The sequence below is a fragment of the Lygodium microphyllum genome, chromosome 9 (assembly GCF_053477565.2).
Source record: "Lygodium microphyllum isolate KBCC chromosome 9, Lygodium_microphyllum_v1.1.10, whole genome shotgun sequence".
NCBI lineage: Eukaryota > Viridiplantae > Streptophyta > Polypodiopsida > Schizaeales > Lygodiaceae > Lygodium > Lygodium microphyllum.
The window spans coordinates 89,928,513-89,941,667 of record NC_141143.1 but is presented as its reverse complement, the minus strand read 5'-3'; the positions used below and the strand labels follow the sequence as shown (position 1 = coordinate 89,941,667).

Genomic DNA, 13,155 nt, shown 5'->3' with positions numbered 1-13,155 from the left:
TTCCAAGTCTTAGATCTAGTAGCTTCTTTATAATGCTAAACCTTGCGGGGATTGAATGGGGGGTCAAATGACCTCCAATCAACGAATGGAGACTTGCGTTGGATTATTGACGTTGAAATGTATCTAGGAAAACTCCAGCTCATCGGCCATCCGCCACCGCTTAATCTTTCATGAAAATTTGATCTTTGGCACTTCTCGAGCACTTTTTCTCCAAAACCGGCCTCAAATGCTTCAAGCACGACTCAAAATTGGCTCCTAAAAATCAGCTCTCAGTTTTATAGTCGACACATTTGCAAAGAGAGCCATCCTTCTTCTTGATATTAAATAATATTGGAGCTCTTGTTGGTGACTTTGAGTGTCATATAAAACCCTTGGCTAGATTTTGATCAACATATTTCATTGTTTTGCCAATTCATCTTGAGATATGTTATAAATTGGTTTGAAGGATGGTTGGGCTTCCTCTTGGAACTCAATGGCACAATCATAAGGCTGGTGCTTGAGAAGTATTTTTTTTTTCTTCTTTATAAACATATCTTGATAATCATAATATTAGAGTGGGAGAGCTTGCATATCTTTTTAAGCCACATTGCTTTAGTTGGCAAAATGTACATTAGAAAACTAGGATTTTCTCAATTTGCTCTCACGAATACCTTTGCCCCAACAACCTAAGTTGGTCTTAAATTTTTTGGTTTTGTAAATTGTATTGGCCTTGGTTCACATCATGGCTCATCGACACTATATATAGAGGCTATACATAATAAAGAAGAGTATTTCATCATCTTGAAGACCTTAATCACCTAGAATATCAATAGCTTTATGGCACAAGTGTATGTGGCTTTCAAGATCCATATAGTCCAACCATGTTACAACCAATACCTTGGGGTCCCAATAATTGTGAAGTTTACTTATAAATTGTATCACATGGTTTCAATAGGAGGGATTTTAAAAATCAATTTATTAGAAACATTTCATACAAAAGGGTTTCATTTAATATGGGTATTCATAAGTTGAATAGAATTAATATGTGCTCTATTTAGAAAAAAATATAAATAAGACCTTTCATGCATGTGGTAGTAAGTGTTTACCCCCTCTAGGCCCATGATATCACAAGATGTAGATAACTAGTCCAAATATATATAGCCTTGATCAATACATGTTCATGCTATAAATTCCTAGTTGATGATGATATACCTATCTTCAAGTTCAAGTTATCAATCCTTGACCAAATCAAAATATTGACTCACTTTGCATCCTGAGCCCACAACGGTCCATACAAAGAGGCTAAGCTAGGTGTGATAGCCAATATCTCAACACCCCTCCTCAATCATAACCAGAGAAGTACAAAGTGTGTAAAGTCTTTAATGAGAAACTGGCTAAAAAGTGTGTGGATACCCCAAACATGGTAAATACAAGAGGTTATTGTAGAAAAGACTAAGTGTGGGTGTACCACAGAGATGGTGGACATCCATAGGCTATAATAAGAGCCTCACCAAGTGTAGAGAGGCTATAATACAAGGTTACATTGTTGAGATATTGGCAATCACACTCAGCTTAGCCTCTTTGTATAGAGTAGTGTGGGCTTAGGATGCAGAATCCTATATCCATAGTTGTGGAAAGTGCATCCTAATCTATTTCTATAAAGCATTGTACTTGCTCCCTTTTTGAATGCAATGTCACAGTACTTTTGTACTTCCAACAAAGTGTCAATGTCAATTGTTAGTCCACTACACAAGCTTGTGCTTATGAGTCCAAGCTTCCATCTTGGAACCTAATTCACTTGTGTGACATTTAGTCTTGATGTCTGTTACCTCATGAGCTCACTCTTTCTCTTTCAACCTCCATAGCCATGCTCTAGATCCAAAATTTTCTACATGGTATCAGAGCCCAATAAGGCATGGATCAACTCTACAAATCACTGCTTTAGCTTCTCTCAATCTTTGGTTAGCTCAGCTTGACATAAACCCTTCATCTTCCACCTCCATCTTCACTCTATCTCTCTTGGGTGCCATAGACAACACCTACCTCCCTATGTTGGAGTAGCCATATCTCTTCAACCAGTCCATATCTCTTCAAGCTTTCTTCTCAACAGTTGCAAGATGCATCTTTCCAGCCGAAATTTTCTTCACATTGTGCAACATACAGCCCGGCATTGTTGAAAAGCACAAATCTGATGCAAATTTCAATACTGTAAATTGGACTTGTTTTCTCTTCCAACTGTGAGAATCATTCCATGAGTTATCATTGGAAATTTGTTGTTCATATAGGTGACTTACTTTAGCTAAGAGTCTTGAGAAAATTCCACTCCCACAGAGAGATATTAGAAGATTACTCAGAGGTGGTACTGTAGGAAGCCATAGCCAGCATGCTATTGTACAACTGATGGCACCATCATCATGCCTCACAATGTCAAGGGCTACCATAAGGATTTTGAATTTTATCATATGGGATATATATTGAAAAAGTTTCAACTCAAATGGTCCAGTGGGTGAGCTGCTATAGCCAAAATATGAGACTACTGTCTTGAAACTGTAAGTGTGGCAACCATAGCCACTTACCTTCAAGCTCATTTTTTTTCTTCATTTTCTCTCTCTTGCCACTTAAACCAAATATCTGCCACTATGATCCACTAAGAATTGAAGTTTTTAATAAGATTTCAGTATCCAATAAGCAAGCCTTGGAAATATTTTGAAGATTTGAAGCTTTCACTAAAGTACAAGCATCAAGCATAGTGAAATTTAATGCTACCATTGCTTGTGTTTTTCAACACATTGCAAGTCAACTTGGTTATTGATCAACCTCAATCAAGTGAAGACGTTTTGAAGCTATTTCTAGCAAGGTTTTTCCATCAAATTAGCAAGGAGGGGAGAAATCCAAGTATCAAACTCTCAAGTGCTTGAAAGCATAGCATCTATTGATACTACATTCCTTGTGTCTCTTGTCACAATTAAATCTTCTACTGCTTAAATCTAAGTGTTTTGGTGCTAATTTGTTGCTCCAACACGGGTAAAGACTCTCCAACTGTTCGATTCAAAGGGGGGGTTTCACACCTAACAAACCCGCATCAAGCTCATTCTGATGAAGAAGGGTCTTTGGGCCATTACAAATGGAAAGGAGAATAAGCCTCGAGATACAGACCTTGCAATTACTTGGCAAAATAATGATGCCAAAGCACAAGCTATCATTAAGTTGGAATTGGATGACTACTACATCCACCATGTGGATACCTGTGAAACCTCTAATGATACATGGAAGAGATTAGATACTTTGTTTGGTGCACAATCAAAGTCATCTAAGTATGGATTACTAATTGAACTTTTCAGGCTAGATATGAAATCAAACACATCTCTTGTAACTCACTTAAACTACATGGAAAGTCTCTTAACACAACTTTCAGGAATTGATCTCAAGATGGATGAAGAGTTTTTATTGCTGTATTGTTAAAAAGCCTACTTCCTGACTATAATAATGTGTCAACTACATTGATCAACATGCCTAGTCCTAAATTAGACATTAAGGACTCTCTACTAGAAGAAGAAAAGAAGGTAAAATCCAAAGAAGAACCAAGCACCTCTAAAGATGGAAAAATGCTATATGTAGGTACCAGATCCAAGGGCAAGAAAGATCAATTGATATGTGACTTCTGCAAAAGGATCGGGCACAGGGAGAAATTTTGTCATGGTAGGAAGAGGTCCCAAAAGGCCTATCTAGTTATTGTTAAAGAAGAAGAAGACCATGGAGCAAAAGAAGAAGAAGAAGAAGAAGAAGAAGAAGAAGAAGAAGAAGAAGAAGAAGACCACCAGGAGAAGGACAAACCTAGTTATTCCTTCTATTCTGATATAATTTTTAAGCCTTGTATTTCCTAGCCCCAATGCTTCTGACGTAAGGTTGTAAACTCCTTATGTAACCTTGTACTACAACCTCTATACACTTTGTGAGGCGCCTATTACAACCTCTGGATATCCACTATGTCTTTGGTACCCACACTTAGCCTTTTCTGTCACAACCTCTGGTGTTTACCATGTTTATGGTGTGCCCACACTTTTTAGGTGGTTGCTCACTAAAGCCTCTACACACTTTGTACTTCTCTGGTTGTGATTGAGGAGGGGTATTGAGATATTCATAATCACACTCAACTTAGCCTCTTTGTATAGAGTAGTGTGGGCTCAGGATGTAAAATTCCATATGCACAATGGTGGAAAGTGCAGCCTAGTCTATTCCTATGAAGCATTGTACTTGCTCTCTTTCTGAATGCAATGCCATAGTACTTTTGTACTTCCAGTAAACTATTTGTGTCATTGTTGGTCCACTACACAAGCTTGTGTTTATGAGTCCAAGCTTCCATCTCGGAACCTAATTCACTTGTGTGATATTTGGTCTTGATGTCTGTTACCTCATGATCTTACTCTTCCTCTTTCAACCTCCATAGCCATGCTCTAGATCTGACATTTTCTACATACATGAGGAGTTTACAAGCTTATGTTAGAAGCGTTGGGGCTAGGCAATACAAGGCTAAAAAAGTCTATTAGAATAGAAGGAATGATGAGGCTTGTCCTTCTCGTGGTGGTCTTCTTCTTCTTCTTTTACTCCATGGTCTTTTTCTTCTTTAACAACAACTAGATAGGCCTTTTGGGACCTCTTCCTTGCATGATAGAATTTCTTAGTGTACCTGATCCTTTTGCAGAAGTCACATATCAATTGATCTCTCTTGCCCTTGGACGTGGTACCTACATATAAAATTTGTTCATCTTTAGAGGTGCTTGGTTCTTCTTTGAATTTTACCTTATTTTATTCTTCTAATAGGGAGGCTTTAATGTTAGCTAGTTTAGGACTAGGCATGTTGATCAATGTAGTTGACACATTATTATAGTCAAGAGGTAAGCCTTTTAGCAATAGAGCAATAAAATATCTTCATCCATCTTGAGATCAATTCTTGCAAGTTGAGTTAAGAGACTTTTCATGTAGTTTAAGTGAGTTGCAAGAGATGTGTTTGATTTCATATCTAGCATGAAAAATTCAATTAGTAATCCATACTTAGATGACTTTGATTGTGCACCAAACAAAGTGTCTAATCTCTTCCATGTATTATTAGAGGTTTCATAGGTATCCACATGGTGGATGTAGCTGTCATCCAATTCCAATTTAATAATAGCCCGTGCTTTGTCATCATTCTTTTTCCAAGTAACTGCAAGGTCTGCATCTTGAGGCTTCTTCTCTTGCCATCGATAATGGCATAGAGACCCTTCTTCATCAGAATGAGCTTGATGCGGGTTTTCCAGGTGTGAAACCCAACCCCTTTGAACTAAATAGTTGGAGAGTCTTTGCCTATGCTGGAGCAGAAAATCAGCACAAAAACTATCAGATTTGAGTAGTAGAATTGTGTTAAGAGACACAAGGAATGTAGTGTTAAATAACACTTGATAAGTATCAATAGATACTATGCTTTCAGGCACTTGAGTTTGATGCTTTGATGCTTGGATTTCTCCCCTCGCTGATTTGATGGGAAATGCTCGTTGTAAACTTTAATTTTCAATGGATCAAAGTGGTAGAGGTTTGGATTCAGCGCCAAGACAGAGAAAATGAAGGAAATATGAAGTTTCAAAAGTAAGTTGGCTATGGAGTTTTAGGGTTTGCACGACAAGGGCCTTGTTTTTCTCTCTGTGTGGTTCACACAGTGAACCATTTTGGACAAGATTTGAGTTGGGATTGCCTTAGGTGATGTGCTTTCATTGCCCTATGATCATGGCCAATATTGCAGTGCATAGAAGGAGATTCATTAGTATGACCAGGCGTAGGTGCAAAATGGCAACGATCAGGTTTTTTAGCAATGCTGGGCATATACTCCACCAATGTTAGCAACTAAAGTGACATAGAGAAGCTTTAGAAGTAGGGAAATAATTCTCAAAAAAGGAAGCACTGAGAAATATTGCATGCAGAGTGAGATATGAAAGCTCGAAACAAGGTAGGTACGGGCTAGCTATGGCTGCCACAAGGTGGAAGTTGAAGATGAAGTCATGAGTTGCCACTGAGTTGAATTGAGGTTGAGAAAGATTGAGAGAGTAAAGAGAGGAGTTGAGTTGAGTTGAGCTTAGGCGATGCCCTATTGGCCTCTAATACCATGTAAAGAATGTCAACTCTAGAGCATGGCTATGGAGGTTGAAAGAGGAAGAGTAAGCTCATGAGGTGACAGATATCAAGACCAAATGTCACACAAGTGAATTAGGTTCCAAGATGGAAGCTTGGACTCATAAACACAATATTTTGTGTTGAAAATGACATAGACACTTTTCTGGAAGTACAAAAGTACTATGAGATTGCATTAAAATAGAGAGCAAGTACAATGCTTTATAGGAATAGACTATGCTACACTTTCCACCAAGTGCATATGGGATTTTGCATCTTGAGCCCACATTGCTCCATACAAAGAGGCTAAGCTAGGTGTGATAGCCAATATCTCAACACCCATCTATGCTGTAGCTAGTCCATTTGTCATTGTCCCACCCTTAAACACAACTAGGTCCTTAGGAAAAGCCTCATATAGTTAGCTAATCGAGCCTTCATGATCATTGGGTAAAAAGTGCTATGGCTACTCCATTTGTCATTGTCCCATCCTCAAATCCACGTAGATCCTTATAAAAAGCCTCATATAGTTAGCCAACCCTTTGTCTAATGGATCTTTCATGATCATTGGGCAAAAAGTCCTAGCAGTAGGATAACCAAGGGAACCTTCCTTATCTTCTAAAGAAGGTGTCTCCACAGTTTCTTCTTGCCTCAACCATATGTCTTTTGGCATTGTCACAATTTTGAATTCATACTTCTTCCATGTATACTCATTTATCATTATCTTATGAAACTTCCCATCTAGATCTACAAGCTAATAAGTGCCATCACTATACTTCGTCATAACTTTGAATAGTCCTTCCTATCTCACTTGAAACTCCTTTAAAATATAAGGTCTACGTTACTATTTTACATCATCACCAAACTACTTTGTTTTATATCGTCATCTTTGTATTCTTGATCATCCTTTCACTCTTTCTATGTTATACTCTTTGATAATATTATAAAGCTACATTCTTGTGCAAGTGCATCTCTTGTAGCTACAAAAGTCTCTCTCTTGAGATGCATACCTATTCCCATTGTACATTGCCATTAAAAATGTCAAAGGAGGAACTTGAACTCAAAGAGGCTCCTTCCCAAACAATAGTTGGAAAGCTGAAAACTTCATATCATTCTTCATTGTTTTCATCTAAAAGGATTACTATATATAAAGCAAATGTGGAGTGAGCAACTTAAGAAATCAAGCATGACTTGACCAATCATGCACATGAATTGATGCAAGAAAGACTATCTTTACACCACACCTTTTTAAGAATAGCACATTTATAGTTCTATACATGCCAAATGCATACACATATGCTAGAAGGATATATGAAATTGTATATATTTTCATTAAAAGGAATGCATTCATAACCTCACACAACCTAATATATTAGTCTATCATAACCAATACATATATAGGCTAGAAATAGGACATAAAAAAGTTTAGTATATTCTTTCCCTTCAAAATCCATTAAGCCCAACTAGACCAAAATTTGGAATACATCACATGCTTACCACATCAAATCTAAGTTTCTCTTTCAAATACAAATCATGACCTACATAGTACCCATTGAAGGAACATTGTGATGCCGTGATATTTCTTGGGTGATTTCCAACTTTGCTAGAGATGCTTGATACATAAAGTTATGAATCAAGGGCTCCAATCCAAGAATCCTAATGAACATAAGGTATGTAGGGCTTCTTCTTTGACTCTCATAAAGCAGAATCGGGACATGAGCATCTTGGAAAATCACATAGGTTCATAGCATAGGCAATCCTTGTCTTCTTTTATTCCACTCCTGAAACCCAAAAAATGTGGGTCTCATCGAGGACAACTATAGTCTCATGCAGATAATTTCTTCTTACAATAGACAAGCATGGTCAATGCACTCATTATTAGCCTTGCTTAATTTATCTCTTTATCTAACAACACAACCTCCTCTACTTTGAGGGACACAGATTGCTAGGAGTTGTTTGCACATTTGGAACCATGTGCCTTGTACCCTCCAAAGGAAATCATGCAGAAACCAATTTAGATGTCTCATCTATAGTTAAATATGTATACTTTGCCACCTTACACACTAATGGTGCTCCTCCACAAAAGCTTCCAATCTATTTATCAATGCTAGCTGAGTGAACCAAAATAGAGGAACAAAAAAAAACGTATTCCAACTCTCCTTATCGATATGTTGTTGTTGGCCCTTGAAGCATGATGAAAGGATACCCTTAGCTCTTCCACCTCTGCCATCATGAACAAAGGCTATGTATCACTTTGCTTTGCCTTGCGACACTCCCCAACACGGGGGCTCATAATTTGCTGGTGTTTGAAAAATTTCCCACTCTTTCACATCCACATCAACCTCTTTAGGAATGCCTCATGTGAGTGTTGGTCCTTCCCTTGGTCTTAGATAGTTTGTCCAGAGTATTGTGCTGTAGGCCTATAAAAGCAGTACCCACGTACTCATTTATTACAAAACACTTGCTTTTCTGAATTACAGAATTTGTGCTTTCTTTGATGTGAAACGAAAGGGGGACATATCTTTTGCAAAAATCAATGTCGGAAACCAAATTCACAATCCTTCAGAAAGACAATGTGATACCTATGTTCTGTTTTTGTCTTCTCTGCCTGTTCAAGTTTTATGAGAGAGGCATGTTTCAACCTTTGCACAAGCTGTGGACAATCTTTAATCTTGCAATAGCTCCTTTTGAGAGAACAAATGTATATCATTCAACACATCCTGGTATTGTTCGTCCTTATACAAGCCCAATGAGTGTCTGTTTCAAAGGCAGAGTCTGCTTACAATGTGTATTGGCTTTACATGTTATGCAGACTCTGCTTGAGACAAGTATCTTACTAGTACAAGATATATCTTGTTGGCTGACTCAAATCAATTTAATCCCTTTTTTTTGCAGGTACACACACACCAAAAACCCCTGTGGGCCCAAAAATAATAGCAGGGTCTCTGTGTCTGCACGCATGTGCCTACATTTGTGATCACACGACCTGTTGGGCAGGGACATCTTCCTTTTCAATCAATGTCTTCAAAACATTGTCAAAAAACCCATCAACCCCTCTCAAGACATGGCCTTGCCCTTTCAGCTCAGTATAGTGAATCCATGGTGCCCTCCGATGAATGTAGCGCTGCAGCACCAGGGGGACCAGGTAGTCTTCATCCCCTTGCCAGATATGCACAGAGAAGTCAGTTGGGTCCTGCAGATCACCTGGATCAAACTCCCACTTGCCAAACATGATCACCACATCCCTGACCAGTGACTCAGCAATGCCTTGCTGAGTTGCCTTCTTCCCAATCTGCAAATAGTTTTAAATGACAATGTAAGCCAAATCACTGTAACCATGTTATCTTCAAACAGCAGATGTAAAATCCATTTTAGTAATGTTGATGCATGACACCAGATAAGCTCAACTAATTATGATTTTTGTGTCAATCCTTTATTATTCAAGGATTATACCTACCCATCTTGCTGGTGATGAAATAGACTTGAATGGCTTCACTACCAAGCTTGGTTATAAAACATGATACTATACCAAGATTCTTGCACTGCATAAGACGATGTAAATTGACTCATGCACATGGTGTTTCGTGCATTTAAGGGCAGTTATCAGCACCAACAATAGTCATTTAAATGTATAACACTACAGGATTTTTTATAACCTCTATCATGAAGGCCCTGTAACGCTGCAATGCTTCACGATCTGATGCACATAACACATCAACTCTCAGTTGCACAGCAGTGGGCGTCGGGAAGAGGCGCTGTGTCATCCACCAATATGAAAGCCATGGCAAGTAGTGGGTCACTGTTAAGAACCAGCGGTCTCCAGGCACTTGTGTGGACATTCCCTGCTTGAACTCTTCAGGACTCACACCAGCCCACCAGAAATTTGCGACTGGGACTATCATTCCCACTCCAAGTAGCCTGCAAAAATGATAATGCTTGATTACAGAAACGCATTACCTTAATCTGTTACTGTGGAATTCCAGCATAGACAAAAATCATGAATTGGCCCTTTTTCTAACGTATGATAACCTGTGTGGAATGTATTTGATACATCCCCATGCAGCATAGCCTCCAATAGACTGGCCTACAACATAGAACTTTGACCCAAGCTGGAGCTTATCTGCTAATTGTTCTATGTCATATGCTTCACTCTTGATACTACGGTGTGGATTTGGGTCGCTCTCTCCGTATCCAGCTCTGTCAAAGCTGACAACAAGTATGCGATGCTCACTGAGCAGGTCCTGCATTCACAGCCAAATACCATGGAAAGGCAAACATCAAGATTAGTCGAGACAAGGAAAATCAGAAGTGCTAAACCATGTTCAAATGACATATTGATTGTCCAATTGAGCAGATAAAATGTTATGTGTGCCAACAAACTGATCAATCAAGCAATAGTGGTAATTCTTGCCGTCATCACATTGGCAATTCTGCAGTAACAGGTAATTGATGAACCATGTTTCAGCTTGAGAATGTCATCCAGTAACATCTAAGGATTGCCACATGTGGAATCAAAAAACCAGCCAAGTAAAGGAACATTAGTACATGTTTAGGTCTATCATTAGATGGTGTTCAAAACCTTAAAAGAAACAGTCAAGTAAGGGAGCATTGGATTATATATGCTTAGGTCAATCATGGAGATAGTTTAAAAAAGGTCCCGAAAAAGGAGGGAAGTTAATGTTGGATTACATGTTTAGGTCCATCTTGGAGATAGTGCAAAAACCATCAAAAATTCCAATCTAGTAAGGGAAAATGAGGTCCAGCTTGGATAACGTGTTTATGTCTATCATGGGGATAGCAGAAAGGACATCAAAACACCAGTCAGATAAGGAAACATGAGATGAAGATTGGATTACATGTTCATGCCCATCATGGAGACAGTGCAGAAATATAATAAACGGCCAATGAAAGACAAATGATTTCGTGGTGGAAACATGTTAAATCCATGAAGAGCAGGTGATTTTATGTTGGATCACCTGTGAGAAATTCGGCACAGACTCTTTGGTGCCGTAAAATCCATGCACAAACACGACTTTGTGATGCGCGAGGTGCCGAGGCGAATAGCCTGACTCCGTGTAGGCGAGGAAGCGGCCGTCATCGAGCTGCACTCGCGGGGAGGTGACAGGAGGCCCCCCTGGTGATCCGGGCAGCCTGGGCGGTGGAGGGAGCAGGGCGGCTCTGATGGGCAGCGCCGCAACAGCGACGGCGAGCGCGAGGGCACGGGCAGCCATGACGCTGAAGATGGGCAAGGCTGGGAGCAGCCCTAGCGGGGCTGCGGGGCTGCTGAGGGAGGTTGGGTAGTGCGGCACGCAGGTGCGCCTTACACGAGGAAGACGCGGCCATCGCACTTCAGTTTATGAAAGCAGTCTGCATCACACAGACACGACACAGAGAGAGAGAGAGAGAGAGAGAGAGAGAGAGAGAGAGGCAAACTTGGCGAGCGATCCTTGAATGAATTCACATGTTTTACACGTAACTGTTTTGTTTGTTCAACTAAGGTTGGTTGGGAGAAGTTTATCCAAATGAAAAACCAAAGTTCGACGCAGCAAAACGAATTGCAAAGACTTCGAAAAGGACTTTGAAATTTTCTATATTTAGAATTGCGAATACTTCGAAAATGACTTTGAAATTTTCTAAAAGAAAGTTGAAAAGAACCTTGCACTTTACAAAAAAAACATATTGACATATTTTCTAAAGAAAGTTCAAAACCTTGCACTTTGCAAAAGAAAAAGTTACGTGTAAAATTGATTCAAGGATAGCTCGCCAAGTTTGCCTCTCTCTCTCTCTCTCTCTCTCTCTCTCTCTCTCAATTGAACATAGGATATGATCATCCAGATGGGAAAGATAAGTTGTCTCTCTCTCCTTATCCAAAATAGAGAGATGAATTCTCTTTTAAATTAGAGATATGAAAGATATCTATACTATTAGTTAAGGAGAGGTGGGGGGTGGGTGCCACTTGGCAGCCCCCACCTCCCCCACAAAAAAAAATCAAGGAGAGGTGGGGGCGGGTGCCATGTGGCAGCCCCCCACCTCCCCCACAAAAAAAAAGAGAACATGGGGACGGGTGCCACGCATCCAGCACCCACCCCCCCCAAAAATCGCGCCCAGCGAGTCTAGGCGCGGAGCGCCTAATGACATTTTAATAGTTGAACATGTGGATGTAATGTGTATATACTCTAGAAACATCCACAAGCTCACATACCCTATAAAAGAAGAGTTGAATTTGTTTTCTTATTGAGCATATAGGATGAGATAATAATATTAATAGTTAAATATATTCATACAGTGTATACATACTCTAAAACCATGCATAAATACACAAACAATAAAAATACATGAATAATATTTACACACGTACACATGTATACATGCATAAATATGTCCAAGCACATGTGCATATGTATACATATATACAAATATATATGACTAAGGAAAACAATAAGACAAAGAGTAAAGGAGAAAGAATGGATACACACTTATAAAACCATACTACAAACATCTACACACACACATATATAGAGACACATCTACACACAAACATATACATGCAATGCATACACACACATAGATGCACATATGCACACACATGAGGTGAAGAAAGATGAGAGATAGGAGGAAAAAGAAAGGAGTGAAAATAAAAATGATGAGAGAGAGAGAGAGAGAGAATACACATTTAAGAGACAACATTAATAGGTATGCATGTATTAAAAACACACACACACACATATATACACATAAATCACATATATATACAAGTGCACATACACATATAAAGCATAGAAAAAACACAAAAAGTGTAATGTCTCTTTTGCTTTTTTTTCCCCGTGCTCCCCTGGGCCTCCTCCATAGGAACAGCCACCCCCCTTAATTTTTTTTAAAAAAAATTCTCTCCCTCTCTCTCCCCCTGCCATGGCATGGCGGGGAGAGAGAGAGAGGGGGGGGGACGTGTGGGAGTTGGGGGGCGCATGCAGGTTGCAAGTGGCAACAACCCCCCCTATAAAACCTCCCCCCCCCCCCTCCTCCAGAGGTGGCGGCCAC

At 39.4% G+C, this 13,155-nt stretch overlaps 1 protein-coding gene across 3 annotated transcripts; it reads right to left on the bottom strand.

The window, feature by feature from the left end:
- Positions 1-7,714: 7,714 nt before the first annotated feature.
- On the bottom strand, positions 7,715-11,577 carry LOC148031273 (uncharacterized). 3 transcript variants are annotated; one of them, XM_087684791.1, is made up of 6 exons: positions 11,094-11,577; positions 10,529-10,606; positions 10,147-10,358; positions 9,774-10,035; positions 9,575-9,659; positions 9,233-9,409 (listed from the first exon to the last, which is right to left on the bottom strand). In XM_087684791.1, the coding sequence occupies exons 1-6, from the start codon at positions 11,346-11,348 to the stop codon at positions 9,375-9,377; spliced, it is 927 nt and encodes a 308-aa protein (XP_087540917.1). In that variant the 5' UTR covers positions 11,349-11,577; the 3' UTR covers positions 9,233-9,374. The 3 variants fall into 3 exon arrangements, with proteins under 3 accessions (XP_087540915.1, XP_087540916.1, XP_087540917.1); XM_087684789.1 differs by lacking the exon at positions 9,575-9,659 and having other exon boundaries at positions 7,715-9,409; positions 11,094-11,566; XM_087684790.1 differs by lacking the exons at positions 9,575-9,659; positions 10,529-10,606 and having other exon boundaries at positions 7,744-9,409; positions 11,094-11,562.
- Positions 11,578-13,155: the final 1,578 nt, after the last annotated feature.

Bases quoted from the DNA above. Each gene is read 5' to 3' on its own strand.
- LOC148031273 (XM_087684789.1), bottom strand. From the start codon at position 11,348: ATGGCTGCCCGTGCCCTCGCGCTCGCCGTCGCTGTTGCGGCGCTGCCC. The intron at 10,607-11,093 runs GTGATCCAACAT...GGCAATCCTTAG, and splicing joins CTGTGCCGAATTTCTCACAG to ATGTTACTGGATGACATTCT. The intron at 10,036-10,146 runs GTTATCATACGT...TCATTTTTGCAG, and splicing joins ATCAAATACATTCCACACAG to GCTACTTGGAGTGGGAATGA.